Source organism: Hylobates moloch, unplaced genomic scaffold, assembly GCF_009828535.3.
Source record: "Hylobates moloch isolate HMO894 unplaced genomic scaffold, HMol_V3 SCAFFOLD_22, whole genome shotgun sequence".
NCBI classification, from domain to species: domain Eukaryota; kingdom Metazoa; phylum Chordata; class Mammalia; order Primates; family Hylobatidae; genus Hylobates; species Hylobates moloch.
In genome coordinates, this window is record NW_026652297.1 from 28,075,422 (window position 1) to 28,094,121 (window position 18,700).

The 18,700-nt window shown below is 52.3% G+C and overlaps 1 protein-coding gene across 1 annotated transcript in view; it reads right to left on the reverse strand.

Annotated features, from left to right (window-relative positions):
- Positions 1-603: 603 nt before the first annotated feature.
- The window catches only part of LOXL2 (lysyl oxidase like 2), a 68,200-nt gene continuing 50,103 nt past the window's right edge, over positions 604-18,700 (reverse strand). Inside the window, exons 8-13 of the mRNA XM_032144052.2 lie at positions 16,724-16,889; positions 12,343-12,586; positions 5,975-6,090; positions 4,718-4,854; positions 1,553-1,664; positions 604-839 (exon numbers count right to left, since the gene is read on the reverse strand). Coding sequence (XP_031999943.1) covers positions 760-839; positions 1,553-1,664; positions 4,718-4,854; positions 5,975-6,090; positions 12,343-12,586; positions 16,724-16,889 — 855 coding nt within the window. The 3' untranslated portion in view covers positions 604-759. The remainder of the gene's footprint in view (positions 840-1,552; positions 1,665-4,717; positions 4,855-5,974; positions 6,091-12,342; positions 12,587-16,723; positions 16,890-18,700) is intronic.

An 18,700-nucleotide genomic window follows, 5' to 3' on the forward strand; every position in this document is an offset into this window, starting at 1 on the left:
AGCACCGTTGAATCAAAAACCCACAGAATTGGAACAATAGGAAGATGAGTCACTTACACAGGTGGGTTGGTTTTTCCTTAGATTTGTACTTCCAAAGGCCCAGATGTCCAATATTAAATGCCAGTAAATTTGTTTCAAAAGTCTGTGAAAATATAATAATAGTATCTTGAAAAACAAGGGGGGGGGGGTTGTGGAGAGAGAAGCACCAAGTCTGAGCTCACCAAATCAGAAAACACATGGCACCATTATCTATGTGACTATAATAGACTGGAGGGTTTCATTGGAAGAGAGGTCTAGATATTCAAGTTTGCTGAAAAGTACCTAAGAGGAGGAGAAATAGGATTCGGCCTGACCCTCTCTGGGGGGGCTGATGAGCTCACGTTTGTCCACGTGTCACTGGAGAAGAGCACGGCTCCACTGTGTCTGTGGTGAGCTCGGTGGCTTGAATGGACAAGCTGATGACAACCTGTCTGTGGGCCTTGTCCCGGTCAAGATTGGCTCTCGGTGCTGCTCCGGCAGCTCTGTGGACAAACCCCAGCCCCCAAGGCCTTCTCAGGCCCCAATGGTCAGGCAGCAGCCCCCCATGAATGACGGGAGGGTCCCCTTCCTCCTGAGCTTGGACACGGCTGTAGGGGTCTGGACGGGGTGGGGGCCGGGCTGGGTGAGGGCGCGTAGCGTTCGTTCAGACTCAGTTGTTGGGGAAAGTCCCACGGAAGATGTGGTGTGGCCTGAAGACAGGAGGTGACCACACAGGCTTCTTTACTGCGGGGAGAGCTGGTTGTTTAAGAGCCCGCTGAAGTGCTCAAACTTTTTTTCCGTCTCTTCGCTGAAGGAACCACCTGAAGAGCGAGCATCGGGGAAAGAGAGTGGGCAAATGAGATGCTCGGGCCTTGCCTGACCCTGAGCCGGGGGAGTGGGCCTCAGGGGCTCTGCTGGGGCCACCTCTGTGTACCCTCAAAAGGACAGGTGCCAGGCGCTGGCCATCTCTAGGGCTGGGCACATAGCCGGTGCTCTGTCAAAGTTGAGTGAACGAGTGAATAAATATAGCGCCTTTAATTTTAACCTTTTGCCAAGAGTGAGGCCCATGACTTTTCCTGCAGAGGAAAAAGCTCTGCCTTCCCTTTTGTTTCCCAAGTCCTACCATCCAAGGAAAAAAGTGTCTTTATTGGAGACTAGAAATAACAGTAGTTTGCTAGCTTCCAGCTCTTGACAGAAGAACCTGATAGGCAAAGCCCACAGATTGCTGATGCCCACATTTTTGAGGTCACATGCATAATGAGCCAGTGGCCTCAGCTCCAACCCTTAAAAAGCCTTGGGGTCTGCACTGGGCTGGCCCAGTCCTGTACCACCCTCTCTCCGTGGCCAGAGCTGGCTGTAAAAACTCAGTCTCCATCCAGGCCTGTGTGTCTGTGGCTTCCGTCCTGAACGTGGAAATGTGATGCTGGCTGCATTCCCCGAGCTCTTTACCCAAATTAGGAAGCTGCCTCTGGGTCCTTGAGAAAGTAGGGCAGCTCCTACCTGCTTCCTGGAGTGGGGGCGGCCTGGGCCTTACCTATGTGGCAGTTGTACATCCAGATGCGGTGGCCATCATAGCGGCTCCTGCATTTCATGATGTTGTTGGAGTAATCGGATTCTGCAACCTCGAAGTTGGGGTTAATAACAACCTAGGGAGAAGCAGGGCAGAGGAGGCTGCTTGTTCCCTCTGCGGCCACCTCCACCCAGGCCTGGGGCTCTGAGAGACCAGTGACCTCAGGGAAGGGGAGCGTGGCAGGTGCTGGGACCCAAGAGGAGGGTCTGTGGGTCTCAACAAAGTCCTTGGGGGCGGGGAAGAGATGAGTCAAGGAGCAGAGGGAGCACGGCCTGGAAGAGGGAGACCCTGCCCTCTGTCCCTATCAGTGTAACACACACCCCTCTACCCAGGGTGGGCCTTCGGAAGGGGGTCACCCCCTCCTGGGAGTTCTGGGGAAGGCAGGAGTTGGGGTCTGGGGAGGCCCCAGAAGAAGATGCTAAAGAGAAGCAGAAGGGTGCAGGTGTGGGAAGCAGGAAGAGGGCTGCCTGGGCGCTGGAGATGGGACACTCGTCACAGGCGTGTGACTGTGGACATGTCCCTTCCTCTCTCTGTAAAGTGACAGGTGGGACTTGGGCATCCGTGTCCCTGTCTGCTCTGCTGGCTGAGGGCCTGGCTCTGGGGCTGCTGGAGAAGCTGCACCCTCTCCCCATCCTTCCACCCACCCCTGCATCTGCATCCCCCCAGCTACAGCAGGAATAGGAAGGACATATTCTGGGAGGGTGTCTGTGAGGGGACAGAAAAGGGGAGGTTTGCGGTGAAGACCTGAGGAGAAAAGAGAAAGGGAGGGAGAGGGAGAAGAGACAACAGTGGTGAACAGAGGGGCAGAGGATGCAGATGACAGGCCTTCCCTCAAGGGTCCTGCCACATTTGGAAGGGCTGCGACCCACAGCAGGGGGGCGGGTACAGGCTCGTTCAGGAACATTCTCTAAATTTGGGGCCCCAGAAGGGCCTGGACATGACCCTTTAGCAGGCCACTGGGCTTGCCCAAAGAGGTGCTGTGGGAAGCCAAGGCCAGCCTGGCAGCCGGCCCTCTGCTGTGGCCCAGCGGGGCTGTTCTGGGGGCCTGCACCTGGCTCAGCTGTGTCCTGCTGGGGCCCTGTCCCTTTAGCTAAGGAGGTACATGCCCTGCTCCAGGGCGGCTTGAGTTTTTTCTTTTCCACCCAACCATTCTAGCTGCCCCCTCGTCCCTGGCCCACGCATGGCATGGGGCAAACACAGCTCCACATGCCAAGGCCTCCAGCTGTGCAGGCCTAGGCAGCTCCTTGGCCACCCAGGCGTCTCGACAGTGCAGCCATGAGGGCGGCTGGATGCAGCAAGGGCTCGTGTTGGGGACAGGAGGGCCAATGTGACGTGTAGGGTGGAGGTGGGGCTGGAAATCTGTGTCCCCCACTGCCTCACCCCACTCATCTACTGCAGGCCGACATCTCACGAGGGCCTGTGGGAAGTGGCTTTAGGTTTCTGTATGTCTGTGAATCCAGGAAATGATGAGAAAGTAGATAAAGCAGGGGCCACCAGGAGCCAGGAGGCCCCTTCAGCCCTGCCTCTGAGCAATGCACAGGCCCCTCTGTGTGGAAGGTCACTTCCTCCTCGCCCAGCTCCCCCTCCTGTCCTTCACAGCACCACTGATGTCTGAAGTGAAGACCAGCACTTGTGTCCCATGAGTCCCCAGGCCAGCGCTTGTAGCACCTAAAGCTCCATGTCTATCTTAAGGGGAATGTTCTTTTTGATTAATCAGAGGTATTAACAAGCCCCTAATGGGTCCATTTGCTAATTGTATTGTTCAGGGGTTGAGAACATAAAAAGTTGATATGTCTGGGGTTGGGTGGCCTATGAGGGTAATGATGATGCCCCTTCCTTGGGAGATTAAATCAAACAATGCATTCCCCAGGCTTAGGCAATTAATAGTAGTTATTAAGTGGATGGCACTGGCCAGAATACAGGGAGATACACACTGACCCAGCAAAATGATAGCAAACCTCAAACAGAAACCACCAAGCACTGTATACGTGCCCATGGCCACGGCTGTTCATCTTTCAAAATAAATAACTCTCTGGTTAGGCCTCTCCAAGTCTGTGGTTCTGGGCTTGTGGGTGGAAAAGTGCTTGGCTGTCTGCTTTCCAGCCTCTGAAACTGCCCAGGAATCCTCTGAAAGCCCCTCTGTGGTGACTTCTCTGAAGGTGTTGTTTCTTCAGAGGACTGTCTGTAGGTGGGGACCGTGGGCCAGGCCCTGGGCTGGCTGAATGCCCCCTCAGGAAAGCTTTCAAGGAGGAATGACACATTTCTGGTCATCCACTTTGCTAGCCAACAGGGCAAGCTGGAAAACGAGATGGGTGAGGACGTAGGAGAGTGAGAGGGTGAGATAAAGCTTCTGCAGGCGGACGTGTACCCATGCACCAGGAGAGACACTAGGGACACAATGCCCGTTGTCTCCCCCAGTTAGAGCCCTGGCCAGAACATGCCGCTGTTTTCAGGAAGGAGGGAAGCCAAGGCCCCCTGGTTCCTCCTCAGGGCTGGCCTTCTGCCCAGGCAGAGTATGTGGAAACAAATCCCGGCAACCCCTCTGACAAAGAAGTCACCTGGCCAGGCTGTCTCTCGTGTTCAATATTTTACTCTTATAGATTCACTTTGCATTGAGAATGGCCCCTTCTGCAGATCCTCCTCTATGAGGCAGATATTTCCGGAAGAGCTAAGTCACAGATATTTGCAAGTGACTGGCTCTTTATGAGTTTGCTTTCGGTCTTGAAAGCACAGACCAAGGCAGGCTAGGGCACTAGGAGAAATGGGGATGGCGGAGAGAAGAGCTCCATAGGAGACGAGATGTGGGTTGCCTGAGCATGTATGGAATAAACTGGCCGGAGGAGCAAACCTAGCCTGCTGATGAGTTTTGATTTGCATGCACCAGGTGTTAACTCAATGAAATGTGAATGTCTCTGGCGTCTCTGGTCCTGTGCACGCCCTATTTCCCAGGCCCCCATGCCTGACATCTTTGGGTTAACTGATGGACTGTGATGGCCTCTGGGGGTAGCACCTTGCCCTTTAGACAGCCTGACTTCCATGCCCCTGTGTGGGCACCAATGGGAAGGAGCCTGTGGAGGTGGCCTCCCCTCCTCCCCCTGCAGGGCTGGCACCCCTTCCCACCCACCTCACCTGGAACAGGTAGTCTCCAGGGGGCACGTCAGTGATGTCAACCCACTGGCAGTCGATGTCATGGCGGTACATGTCCCAGCAGCCCATGGTGATGCCCTGATCGCCGAAGTTGGCGCACTCATAGTTCTTCTGGATGTCTGCGGGCGGGGTAGAGGAGAGCTCATCACCAGGGAACCATGGCCCCACTGCCGTGCCGTCTTCCTGCTCCCAAGGCCCCTACCACTGCTTCGTCTGGGCTCGGCATCCCACCCCACTGTGTGGGCTGCTCATCTGTTCTCATTTCAATAGAACCCCCCACTCAATTCCCTGCCCACATCCTGCTTCTTCCCTCAGGCCAGGCTCAAGGTCCCCTTCCTCCATGAAGCCCTCCCTGATCACTCTGATCCACCCTGGCCTTTCTGTGACATCCTCAGCCTGGGGATAACTGCATGTGTGTGTACCGGGGAAATCTCTGGTGCCTGTGGTTTAGCATAACGTGGGGGTCATACTGTCTGTCCCCTCTGGAGGATCAGCAATTAGAGTGTAGGCCCATGTCTCTCTGACACTTACATGTTACCTGCACATGGTAAGAGGTCAACACCTGTCTGCTATGTGATTTCACGGCAAGTCAGTGGCAGTCCGCTTCAATGAATAACAAATTAAACACACATTTACTGAGAAGCTGCCATGCCTGGACACTGCTGTAAACAGTGGGTCTAGTAAGAAGAACTGACATGTCTACCCATGAAGAGCCCCCAGGGCTGCAGGTGCACTAACGGGTGATCACAGGGCAGGTGTGGTGACCTACTAGAAGTGTGAGCAGAGTGCCACTCCTGCCAGGGGCGGGGGACGCTTCAGAGGAGGGCATTTGAGATATAATTGAAGGATGACAGCCTGGTGTGGTAGGGACACTTGGCACTGGGACACCAGAAAAAAGGTTGGTGGCAGCCAGAGTGGGAGGGGCATATGCATCAGGGTCTAGGCTGCTGAGCCCAGATGGAGCAGGGTCCCCAGAGTCTGCATCTTGTCCAGGAGGCCCTGTGGACCGACCAGTGCCGGTCAGCACAGCTCTGGGGAATCCGGGTGCCCTTGGAACCAGCTCATGCCCATGCCCCCAGCGCCTCACTATAGCTAAGGAAGGTCCAGGTGGGGAAAGGTGGCAGTGGTCAGAGTGACACAGGGTCAATGCCAGGCCTGGGCTCCAGCCAGGTGATCGTGAAGGCAGAGGCATTCGAGTCCCTCTGAGGCCTCCTATCCCCCCACTCCGCCCACAGATACCTCCTTCACATTCTGTGTCCTCCAAGCAGAAGCTGGCCTTGTGGCCCTCTGCCACCTTGGTGCCATTGAGGTTCAGCAGGTCGTAGTGGGTGAACACTTCCATGCTGTGGTAGTGCCTGGAGCGAGAGAGAGATGGCCTGGAGGTCAGTTTCTGGAGCAACTGCTGCTTGCAAGCAGAGGCCTGGCTGGCGATTTGCCTCTGGGAATACTTCGCGGGGACCAGAGGGGGCCGGATGGGGAGAGGAGTGGATGAGAGGCCTGAGGAAATGAAAGCCGGTGCTTCAGAGGCAGCTTCAGGGCTTTGGAGTTAGATCCCTGCTCACCTTGTTAAGCCTCCATCCTCTCCTCCGCTGAATGGGAATGATCATCGTAATGCATGGGGTGCTGTGGGTACCGGGAAGGTGAGTGGATTAGCCAGCACTGCATATGATAAGCACAGAACTCCAGCTATTGTTTTTAATAAGTGTGCAACTGGCTCTCAAAGCCCCTTCCTGTTTGATGCACTTTCTTCAGGGTAATTAAAAAACCCCACATTTTGATGTCTTTTGAAATGGAATATGGTAGGGAGAAAAACCAAAGGGGAGGAGGCATGATTAAGGGGGAGAAGCAGAAAGAACAGAACAGTAAGGAATAGAACATGTGCCCTGCACAGGACACACGCAGGTACCCCAAGGTCGTGCCTGTGCTTCAGACCCGGTCAGGAAGGGCCTGCAGCTTCGCCTCTGGCCCTGGGAGGTGAGCAGCGAGTCTGTGCTCCTCGCATTGTGCAAATAAAGCAGGAAGGAGCAGAAAGACAGCTGCGAGGCCCTCTGGGAGGGAGACTGACTCATCCTCAGGGTTGCACAGCAGTGGCAAAGGGAGACATGTCCCCGGGGGTTCCAGAAGAGAGTTCTGCAGGAGAGCTTGTGCAAGCAGACTGCAAATCCCTTGCCGCTGGTTTACATAACACCGCTCCTTCTCTTCCCTTGGGAGGAATTGAGAACAGATGCAGAGTCTTGGAACACATGCGCTTGGTTTAGAATAGCCCTTGGTTCAGAATAAACAAGGGAAACGGGGCTGTCGCCTGTTGCTGCAGGGCCTTCCCGAAGCCTGCACTGCCCAGGCCCAGGGCTGAAGGAAGCAGGTTGTCTTAGCCTGATCCCAACCTGCAATGTGCATGTCCCAAGTGTCTGCAACTATTCTATATGCTTGTCTCTGCCATTACAGGAACATTTGGAAAATGAGGGAAACTGAGGAACAAGGTGCCAAGTCATGGGAGCAGAGTCCCCTGTTTTGTTGGTGCAGGATCTGAGCTTCCTCTTCGGCAAAGAGGGGAGGGTGGCTTTGCCCACTCTTGGGGCCGCAAGATTGAATAAGATGAATGGCATCAAATAACTAACGCGAGACTGTAGCACATGAGTAGTCAGCACTTGACATACCTGTCCCCTTCCTCGTGACACTCCCATCATAGCAGTCACAGTAGCAGGATTTTTATTACCTCCACTAGCACTGCTGCTACGACGGCCGGCGGGAGCTCCTCACTTCCCCAGCCCCCTGCCCTTGGCCTCAGGTTCCCTCTGCTGTGTACGGGCGGTGGGGGCACGGGGAACGGGGAAGACAGCAGTGAACAGGATAGGTTTCCTGGGAGGAAATTCGAGGCTCTTTTCCCTTCCTCCTGCATTTGCCGGTGCTAAAAATATCAGGAGTTGCTAAGTTGGGCTTCCCTCGGTCACTCACGTTTCTGGGTAAAATGACGCTAAGCCCGGGTTCCACTGAGAACATTCAAAAGGAGGCATTTTGTGGCCGTGGAAGTGACGACTTTGAGAAAGTCTATTTTGGCTTCTTGAAGGAGCAAGAAGAGACATGAGGTCTGACTCACTGCCTAAAAAATGTCTGCATTGCTCAGAGAGGGGCCTTATGTGACCATGTTTACCAGCTGGAAAGACTGAAGAGAAATAGGTTGATGCTCCGTTGTCTAAACAGAATTCAGACGGAGCATACAGACAGACTCTTGTAAGGATGACCCCTTCCCACTCGTCGGCTTCCTGCAGACTTGATTTAAATCTTCCCCAGCTTCAGTTTTTCCCCTGCAAACGCTCAGAGGGGAGCAGCTGGTTTCATGGCCTCCCAATTTTCCCTGGCTTCTGTCCTGGGCATCTCCGCTTTGCCTCTTAGGCATATGTGGTCATCCCTCCCTAGGGCCACATCTCCTTCCCAGCTGCCTGGATTAGAGCCTAGAGCCCCCGCCCACCAGCACTACCCACCCATTCCCCCCAGGAAATACAGAGCAGCACTCTGGGAAGATGGGACGGTGAGTCCTGGCGAGGAAGGTGTTCCTCCTCTTTCCAGGCTGAGCTGTTGTGACCCTTGGGTGTCTAGGAGGGGGCTGGATCCCTGGGGTAGAGTTAGGGAAGCGTGGACTTGGAAGGAAAATCCGGAATGCTAAGGGGAGAGAGAGCCTGACGCTTGGCGGAGGTCACTGTGATCTGGACAAAAGGAGACACAGCCTTCTACCGTGAGACTGCAGAGCTCAACGCTTTTTTTTGTTTTTGTTTTTGTTTTTGAGATGGAATCTCACTCTGTCACCCAGGCTGGAGTGCAGTGGTGCGATCTCGGGTCACTGCAACCTCCGCCTCCTGGATTCAAGCAATTCTCCTGCCTCAGCCTCCCGAGTAGCTGGGACTATAGCATACGCCACCATGCCTGGAAAATTTTTGTATTTTTAGTAGAGATGGGGTTTCACCATGTTGGCCAGGCTGGTCTTGAACTCCTGACCACAAGTGATCCACCCGCCTTGGTCTCCCGAAGTGCTGTGATTACAGGTGTGAGCCACTGCGTCCAGCCCAGAGCTCAGTGTTTTAAGACATGGCACTCGTCAAGGGAGGAGGTGTTGGATGCAAAACGGATGGCAGATAAAGCTGGTTCAGAGAAAGATGGGAGAAGCAGGTATGTTCTTTGCTGTCCTAGGTCGTTGGTGGCCCCAGTGAAACTCCCAGTCAGAGCCTCGGTGCCCTTTGCAGAGGAGATGCTTGCACTCTCCATCTTTTCCTACCCCAGCCACGTGTCCCTGTGGCATCCAGAATGGACAGTCCTGGAGGTGCTCTGCCACAGTGGGGGCAACACTCCTGTCCTCGTTTCAGAGAACACTGGGATGTTTCCATCCCAGGAGGAGCTGCCAGAAAGGCAGAGGCCCTTCTGCTCGCTCCACACCCCCCATCCCCCTATGCCAGGCAGCCCCCTGGCAGGAGGAAGCCCCACAGATGCGATGAGGGTCTCAGATTGGCTCCCAGGGGCCACATCACATCTGTGGGCTTTGATCCTCCCAGGAAGCTGAGCCACACATGTGATAGGCAGGGTGAAGTGAAAGGGAGTCTCTCCTCTTTGCAGCAATGCCATCCCTGACCCGGAGGACTGTCATCTGAGCTGGAGCCCACACCCCCTGCTTCTCCAACTCCTAACTCCTCCCCTGGGGCTCCCCCGAGGTGGGAGAGCCAAGCCCCTCGGCCTGTGGAGCCTGTTGTACATCTGTGCCCTGTGCTCAGTCCTGTCAGAGCTGTGGCACATCGTGCCAGTTGAGCACGGTGGCCCCACAAGAGGCAGGAGAGAGACGCATGGAGCCCATCGGCCAGGGCACAGTGCACATGAGAGAATAACTCCGGCAGCACTTTCCTCCAGGTCTGGTTGTCGAGGAAATTTCCAAGGGGGTCAGTCTTTGAGTTTCAGCCAAGGGCTTTCAGAGAACAGAGCTCTCTTCCTCAAGGTAGCATCAATTAAACTGGAAATGGCATTTTTTCCCATTCCCACTAATTTAAGCCAGGGTTCTCAAGCCTGGCTCCAGATGGCCTTCAGAGTGTCTGCAAATCTGCTGACATAGGCTATTAAACTTCTAGAAATATTTGTTTTGAGGAGAGGAAGGGCCAGCTCTCATCAGCTTCCAAAAGGATCTCAACAGAGGTTTGAGGCCAGGATCCTGTTCCTCCCACAGCACCTAGAGAAGGCACCTGGAGCTTGAGGGACTCCTCTTAAGGTCCCTAGGATCTTACGGTCATCGTTTCTCAGCTATGGACCAGGAGGGGGAGACCAGAAGCTACATGTGCTCAGCATGTCCTTCCTTCCCTCCCATCCCCTCCCAAGCCATTGACTGGAACATCTGTAAGCAAAGAAATAAAATAGACCACAGGAAAAGCGGGGGAGCGGGGGGTTGGGGAGCAGGCAGGGAGCCAGAGTCTCCAGATCAGAACATTCCCAGGATGTCGCCATGTGCCTATTCTTAGAGGAGACGGATTCCCTGCAGAGTAAGTATATGGCACAGGGAGGTTCCTACCATGTAATCTCTGGGTGGGCTGCCATATGCAGGGCTGGGATGCAATTACCTTCTGCTTATAGACCCACAGGCAGCGTCAGCCCCCGCTGCCCCGGGCTTCCACCCACACGTTCCCCGAAGGGAGCCAAGCACTGTAACCGTCATGACTTTAACTCTACTGACTTACACCCTGAAGACTGGCGTGCTTCTCTATAAAGACCACACCTTCTTGGGCTAATTAGGACGTTCAGAACATTCAATTGTTTGAATGGAAAATCAGCACACCTGAATTCTACCACAGTCCTTTCTTGTGAGACTAGTGGAACAACTCTATCCCAAAACTGATTTGAATGTGACTAGGTCATCAGTTGTGATATGAAGAAAAAAAAAAAAAAAAAAAGCCAAAGATAGATTTCTGATGAAAAGTCAGCAGACAAAAAAGAAAGAGCATGCGGTTTGGAGTCAGACAGGCCCGAGCCGGGATCCCTGCTCTCCGCAACTCCTAGCACTATCTTGGGCAAGAGACAACTCCAAGCCTCTGTGTCCTTTTCTAGGAGAACGAAGGTTCCCTGGGCCTGACACTTAGAAGGGGCCAGGACATGTTAGTTCTGCCCATAACAGTGATGACCACATTCCGGAGCTGCAGCGGAGCCTCAACGTCATCTAGACAAGGGCTTCTCAGACTTCAGTGTGCACACGGTCACCTGAGAATCCTGCTAAATGCAGACGCTGATGCGTAGATCTGCAACGGGCTCTGGGATTGAGCAGGTCCCAGGCTCTCAGGTGGTGGCAGATACCTCTGGTCCAAGGACCTCGCTTTGAGAAGCAGGGATGTGGTGCAAAGGCTCGATTATATAGACGGTCCATCAGAGTGTGGAGAAGGGCAATGACTAGGCCACATCTGTAGCCCCTCAGGGGCTTCCTGCTGTATTCAGTGGTAGAGGCCTGTCTCCCTGCCTCTCCAAGAGTGTGCCTGCTGCTCTTCCCTCTACCCACCCAGCTCAGGTCTGAGCAAAAAAATCCCTGGACAGGCAGAGACAGCAGGCTCTGGATGAGATTAAGAGTCCAAGCAAAAAAAGGAAAAACAAAGAAACAGAGGGAAGGTAAGAGGATGAGCAGATGGCTTGTGGTGGCTCTAGCCAGGGCTGGCTGCAGGATTTCACCCTGTTCTTCTGTCCTTGTCCGGGATTTGCAGCGCTGGGATCAGGTCCACAGACTGACAGCGCTAGAAGGGACAGGTGAGGTCCCAGGTGATGTGGCCCAGCTGACCTGACATCATGCAGCTGGCTAGAGGCATGGCTGCATTTAGAGACCAGGTCTCAGGACTCTTGGGCCTAGACTTCAGTCTCCACACCCATTGTCTTCCTAGAGGTATTTAAAATACATACCAGTAGGTGGAATATATATATATATTTTTTTCGAGACAGAGTCTGGCTCTGTCACCTAGGCTGGAGTGCGGTGGCGTGATCTCAGCTCACAGCAACCTCCACCTCCCAGGTTCACGCCATTCTCCTGCCTCAGCCTCCCGAGTAGCTGGGGCTATAGGCACCTGCCACCACGCCTGGCTAATTTTTGTATTTTTAGTAGAGATGGGGTTTCACCATGTTAGCCAGGATGGTCTTGATCTCCTGACCTCGTGATCCGCCCGCCTCAGCCTCCCAAAGTGCTAGAATTACAAGCGTGAGCCACCGCGCCAGGCTGGGAATATTTCTAAAGGAACTCAGAGTCCAACAACTGCAGAGCCTGGAGTACCTGGCAGCGCACAAACCTGTGGACACACTTGGAAACCATGGGCTGAAAGTCAATGAGGAGTGTATGGGCGCTCAAAACAAAGTGTGTTTCCTGATGTTAGAAGCGTTGGAGGCAAGAAGAAGGGGCGGCAGGCCAGGGGAACTTGGAGTGGAGAATGGCTTCGGGAAATGTGACAGCCAGTGTGGCAGACGCAAGCCCCCCACTTAGGAGGATCCTATCCCCAGGCCATGCAGCCTCTTGGCTCTAAGTGACCCTGGCAACTCTGAACTCCCATCTGGGGCCTACAGGACGTCCACTGGGCAGCTTAGTGGGGAGGGTGGCGAGCCAGGCCTACCTGTGACAGTCATGCCAGATCCACGCGTGACGGCCGTTCTTGGGCCGGAAGTCAGACTGGCCATTGTTGTGGATCTGGGAGGAGAAGCGCAGGAGCCGGCGGTAGCCCGTGGTGGGGTTGGTCTGCGCGGCTGAGGCCGAGAGGCAGTTCTCCTCCATGGCACACTGCAGCATGAACATGGGCCGGTCCTCCAGGTAGGTGGTCTGCTGCACCATCTCCGCATTGAGGACCAGGTCAGGGGCGGCTGGGGAGGACGGCATGCTGGTCAACAAGGCAAGAAACCCCTCCCCGAGGCTTCCACTTCTGATTCTTGAGCTGGGACAAACCCCTCTCCTGCCTACCACCACCTTCTGGAATGACTCAAGGGCTCCTCAAGGTTACCTTCTTGTTTAGCAAGATCCTAAATTCCTCTTTTCCTCTGCTGTGAGTCCTCTTTGACAACTCTTCAGTTATCGGTGCAGATGAGCGAGATGTTAAAATCTCACACACCTGGTCCCAGGCTACGAGCTAAGCACAGATCGTGGTACATTAACAGATCCCGTGGCTCATAAGCACTGAATGTGAGTGATGAGCACATGGGGGTTAATTATATTATTCTACTTTCAAGTGGCTTCAGGTTTTCCATAATAAAATGCAAAAACAACAACAACGATGTGATTGTGCTACCCAGAGAGAAAGAACACCTCTAATACCTTGGTCTGCTTCTTCTGGGAATGATATATTTTCCAACAGGTATAATATTGCCTGTAGATTTATGGTACACTAATACAGTTCCCCTTAAAATACATCTTGACATATTTTCACGTTGACATATATCCATTACAGCACATTCATTTCATGGCTACATAATATTTAATTCCTAGCTCTAGCTCATATTTTTAGCTATATTGGCTGTTTGGAATTTTTCAGTTATGAGCTGTGATAAATACCCTGTAGTAAATCTGTGCATATAACTTATTTTTTTCTTTAGAATATATCTCTGTAAGTGAAAGTGCTAGGAGAAAGCATTGTCTATTTTTAAGTCTCTGATTTCTATTGCCAAATTGCCTTCTTAACAGGTTCTTCCAGGTTCCACAGCACACACTGCTGCCCTATGGGAGAGTTTTCCCCAGGTGCCTGTCTTTTACAATGCTTGATTTACTCAATTAGTGCACTGCACATAGCAGGTGTTAAAAGAATGACTGATGGCTACAATCTACGTTTACTAAACAATTGTATTAGAAGGCTTAGCTTCTTTGCAAAAGGATTGACTGTAGGCTTTACCTTTAGAAGTGAGCTTTCAGTGAGCATTTCTAGTACACAGAAAAATGCCATATATGAATCAGTGATCACAAGATCCTGCCATCTTTTATTTTGACTAGTTGCTTGCAAATTTTTTTTTTCCCCTAGACTGCTTGGCAGAATTGCTTGTAAATTTTAAGCAAGCAGAGTCTGTGAGTTTGCTTCCCTCAAGTTCACCAGCACGTGGAGGGAGCTCTGTCTCCCTTCTCCCCCTCCCCCTCCCACTCCAGGCTTATAGGCTGCAGCAGAGCCCAGTGGGTTCTCAGTAAACCCTGTGAGCTCACTGGCACCTGACAGAGCTGGCATCCTCTAGAGAGCAGATCCACTCGCAAGAATTGGGTGTGGAACTAAAGGATAGGGAAAGGGTGCACACAGATGGCACGTGGGGTGGGGCATGGAAGCTGTAAATCAGGAGGCTCCCATTTACTGACAAGTATTTCTTCTTGGAGGCTACGCCAGGATGCAGCATTGCCCTGCACCGAGTGTTCTGGGCACGCTTATTTTTATGAGGGTGTCGTGTGAGCCTCTTATTGGTTGACAGCCCCTCTGAATACCTCTGAGCTGAGCACGGAGGTCTCCACTTGGGCTCTCCCGCCAGCTCGTGAGGCGAGGGATCATTAATGTACCATGGTCTGTGCTTAGCTGGTAGCCTGAGACCTGCAATCTCAACACCTGCCATGGATTGGGGACTTGGCCTCCCCTGCATCGAGCAGGCAGCAGAACTCCTAGGTGGCATCCTTCCACCTACCCATGGCTCGAGTATTACGATGCACTGTGCTAGGCTCTCTGGACAAAGCTGAGCAAGGCAGAGGTGGAACTACCCTAGACTCTAGCAAGAGAGAGACATATTCAGCACATAATAATTACTACCGCAACAAGAGCTGGTGGGAGAAATGCGGGGTATGATGGGAATTGTAATGGGAGGAGCCTGTCAGGTGGGTGGTCAGGAGGCTGCTTTGGAAGAAGTTGTGTTTTAGTTTTTCTCTGAAGGAGGAGTGGGGATTCAAGGAAATAACACTAAGGATGAGGCTGGGGCAAAACAAACAGCCTGTGCCAGGCCCCTGTGGCACCAGGGAGGGTCAAAGCCAGTGTGGTGCAGACAATGAGGACAGGAGGGGGTGGCCAGGGAGGAGGCTGGACAACACGAGCCCTGTGCGAGCCCCTGGTCACGGAAGTGCGGTGGGCCCCTTGGGTGGGATTTAAGTGGGACGTGGCCTTGGCTCTGGCTTTGGGGAGGGAAGAGGAGGGGAAGCCACCACAGAGGCACGTGTCACTGTAGGGATCTCCTTTGCAGTGATGCTGTGTGGAAGGTGGTCATCTGGACACAGGCAGCAACAGTGGCAGGGAAAGACATAGAGAAGGTTGAGAAAATACTGAAAGGTAAAAATCAAGAGGGACTGGACATGGGGGTGGTGGGGAAGAGGGAGAATCAAGGAGGATGTGTAGATTTCTAGCATATGCAGTTGGTGGGGTGAGAAGGGTTGCCTGAAGAATTACTTTATTTCCCTGAATACTCTAACATGCATTTAGCCAGAGCAGCCAAGAGCTGTGTTCCTGGCTGCAAAGACTACTGCCCCACTGCAGACACGCTCCCAGTGACGCTTCAGCCTAAGCTGTGGAGCATTCTGAGAAATCTCCCCATGAAACTCAATTTTGGATTTTCCATGAGGATCTGACAGCATCGTTCATCTCATAAATCTCAGTCCTCAAGATAGAAATTCCCTTTCATCTCTAGAGTTGTGGGCTTCTCTTGACTCATGGGTTTGTTTCCATCTCATAGGTACTGTTAGTTATATTAATGACCAGTTTTCTCTTTGCTCTGGCTGCTAGGAAGCTCACTGTGAAATTAAAGACCTACTCATAATAAATGTATAGAACCCCCAGTACACATTTTTTAAATTAATCCCTCCCTGGCTCCATTTTCAGCCACTACCATTTTGCCAGCACCTGTCTATCTTTCATCTTTTTTATTTTATGCTACCTCGAATTGTATTTAGGTTTGTATTACCTTAATTTACTTCTGGAAAAGATGGGATATTGCAAATATAAATAAATTGATAAAGAAAAGGCCCCTGACAGGGGAGTGGCTGTTCCTCTCTGCTGGGATGCTTTCCCCTGGGGAGCTGGTAAGATGGTGATCTCGCCATCTCTCCTCTCACAAGGATGTGATAGCTTGTGATGTCTGCCCAGAGAAGCCTGCCCTGAGGTCCTGCTTTGCAAGGGCTAGGAGATGCTAGTGAGTCTAAAAGGGGTTGGTGGGGAGATGCAGCTGCTGGGCTCAGTTCAATCCTGTATTCTCCGTGATAGCAGGATGACAGTGCATCTTTGTTTATCAAGCCCTTGCACATATTAATTGTCACACTTGATTTCTAATTTCTAGGCAAAACTACAACTATAGACCACAGAGGCTGACACGCTTTTCCAAGATCAGCCAGTAAGGCAGGGTCTGGTCTCAAGTTCTCTGGCCAGTACCTGGGCCTCCCAATGGAGATGGCTGCGTGTGGGTTTATATTATAAGGCCAGGAAAGGGAGGGCAGGGTTTGGGCTCAGGAGGACAGCATTCCAAAAGGTTGTCTACTGCTCCTCTTCTCTCAGCATGGGAGGGAGGCTTCAGGAAGTGGGTCAATCTGACTCCTGGCTGGCATTCCCTTCTATGGGCTCAATCTCTCTAGGACTCCCAGTGAACCACCAGGCAGCTAAGTGACCTCCAGGGTCTGAAAACAGGAAATGCTCTACAGAGGAGGTGGAGGGAGGAAGCCAACACCCACGGAAGATGTCATTGACCTCATTTAACTGGCATGACGGAGGCACTCTCAGTCATGCGGTCTGCCCTGGGTCACTGCAGTAGCAGTGGTCCTGTGACTGAACCCGGGCTACAGATTGCAGCCCCTCCCTCCCGCTTTTCTCCCCACTACGTCATAGTGATCTGTGGTTGGGGTGGCGGTCATCTCTCTTGCCCCCAGTTTTTCTCCCTTAGGATTTCATTTCACCTTCCTCTATTGCTTGGCTCATGGCAAGGCTTCGGAGTCTCTTGAGGAATAACTGGTGGGACTCTGGTGCCCTCGGGAGCCCGGTGGGGAGGGAGGGGAGGAGCTCTCACTTTCTGAGCAGGCAACTCCGGCCCCGTACTGCACTCCGCCCTGGGGGCAGGCCACGTCCTCCCCGTCGTGGCGGCAGTGCGCCAGGGACAGCTCCGTTCCCGAGCACTTCACTCCACTCATGACCACTTTGTTGCTGTTGACATCTCCGTGCCAATACCAGGTCTCCTGGAAGAACCAACAAAACAAATGGTGAGTACATCATCTTGAACTGTCACTTTCTCATATCCTATACACTTGCAGCCTCACAAAAATCCCAACGTTTTATGATCCCATTTTTCAGATGGAGACAGCACAGAGAGTCACCTATCCAAGCTGTGCAGTTAGTTGGTGGCAGTGAGTGGGAATCCAGGTCTCCTGACCGTAGCACTTGGACTCTGTCACTCTCTCCCTCAGGGAAGTAGAGCTAAGGTTGTGGTCAAACACTGCAAGGCTGTGTGTCAGGAATGGCAGGTGCATGCAACTCAGGTTGCCCACTCCCTAGTCCTGACCCAGGGCAGACATTGCTAATCAATCACAGCACTCTCTCCTCTAAGCCCCAATAGGATCTCAGAATCCTTCTCAACACAGTGCTCCAGGAAGATGTTACTGGTTGATTGGAAGTGGTGGGAGAGAAGAAGAAATCTATTTGCACAGGTCAATCGTTAGACATGTTATAAAGATGGAATTCTGAATTTAGACTTTTCCCCAGTTTAAAGAGCAATTAATAGAGTAGTTCTGCACAGAAGCTGAGGAGATCCGAGGCTTAGGATGCTGGGATTTATTTGGCCCCTTTGCTCTATGGGGCTTCAAAATACTGTTAGGATTTACTCTTACACTTCAGAGAAGTTTCCAGCAGAGAAAAATGAGGCGCAGAATGGGGCTGTCAGATACAGAAATGGGATGAGAACACAGGTGCTGTGTTCCTCAGGTCTCTCGGGCTTGGAGGCTGAGGCAGGATTAGAGCTCAGGGAGGTCTTCTCGGGATCGTCAGAGACAGACCATCAGGATAGGAAGGGCCTTGGAAGTAGTAATATCTCATCTAAACTCTCCTGTGATGGTTCATTTTATGTGTCAACTTGGCTAAGTCACAGTACCCAGATATTTGGTCAAACACTATTCTAGATGTTTACGTGAGGTTGTTTTTAGATGAGATTAACATTTTCATCAGTAGACTTTGAGTAAGGCAGATTACCCTCCATAATATGGGCAATTCTCATCCAATCAGTTGAAGATCTTAAGGGGTTAAAAAACAAACAAACAAACAAAAACCTGAGGCCTTCCAAGGAAGAGGCCATTCTGACCACAGACTGACTTCAGACTCAAGCTGCAGCATCAATGCTTCCAGCCTGCTGGTCTACTCTGCAGACTTCAGACTTGCCAACCCCATAATTGGATGAGCCAATTCCTTAAAAGAAATATCTTTCTTCATGCTGTGTGTTGTGAGAGATATACACACACACATATATATAAACACACATTCATACATCCTATTGGTTGATAGCACACACACACACACAAATACACATTCATACAACCTATTGGTTTTGTTTCTCTAGAGAACTTGACCAATACCCACCTCCATCCTCCAGATGAAAAAAATGGGGACTTGAGAAGGGATGGGGCTTGTAATCAGTGGCAGATTTGGTACAAATGTCAGTCCCAGGCCTATTTCATGACCCCAGCTGAGGCCCAGGTGTCTTAGGAATGAGCTGACCAGGAAGAAAAATATCTGGACAAAGACTCCCTTGAAATGTGGCACTGTTTTTCCACTCTCCTTGGAGATTTAGAGAGTGCCCTGGCTTGTCATAAACAATATTAGCAGAAACACTGCGTTGCCTGGAGAAGCCAAGCTCCCAGAGGGCGTAAGCAGCTATTTCAAAGGCCTGCCCCTTCTGGATGCCGGAATGAGGAGCCCTAGGGCAGGGGACCCCGGGCAGCTTCTGCTCAGGGCTCAGGACCTCCCATTGGAGCGACCTGGGACCCACCCAGCCCATGGG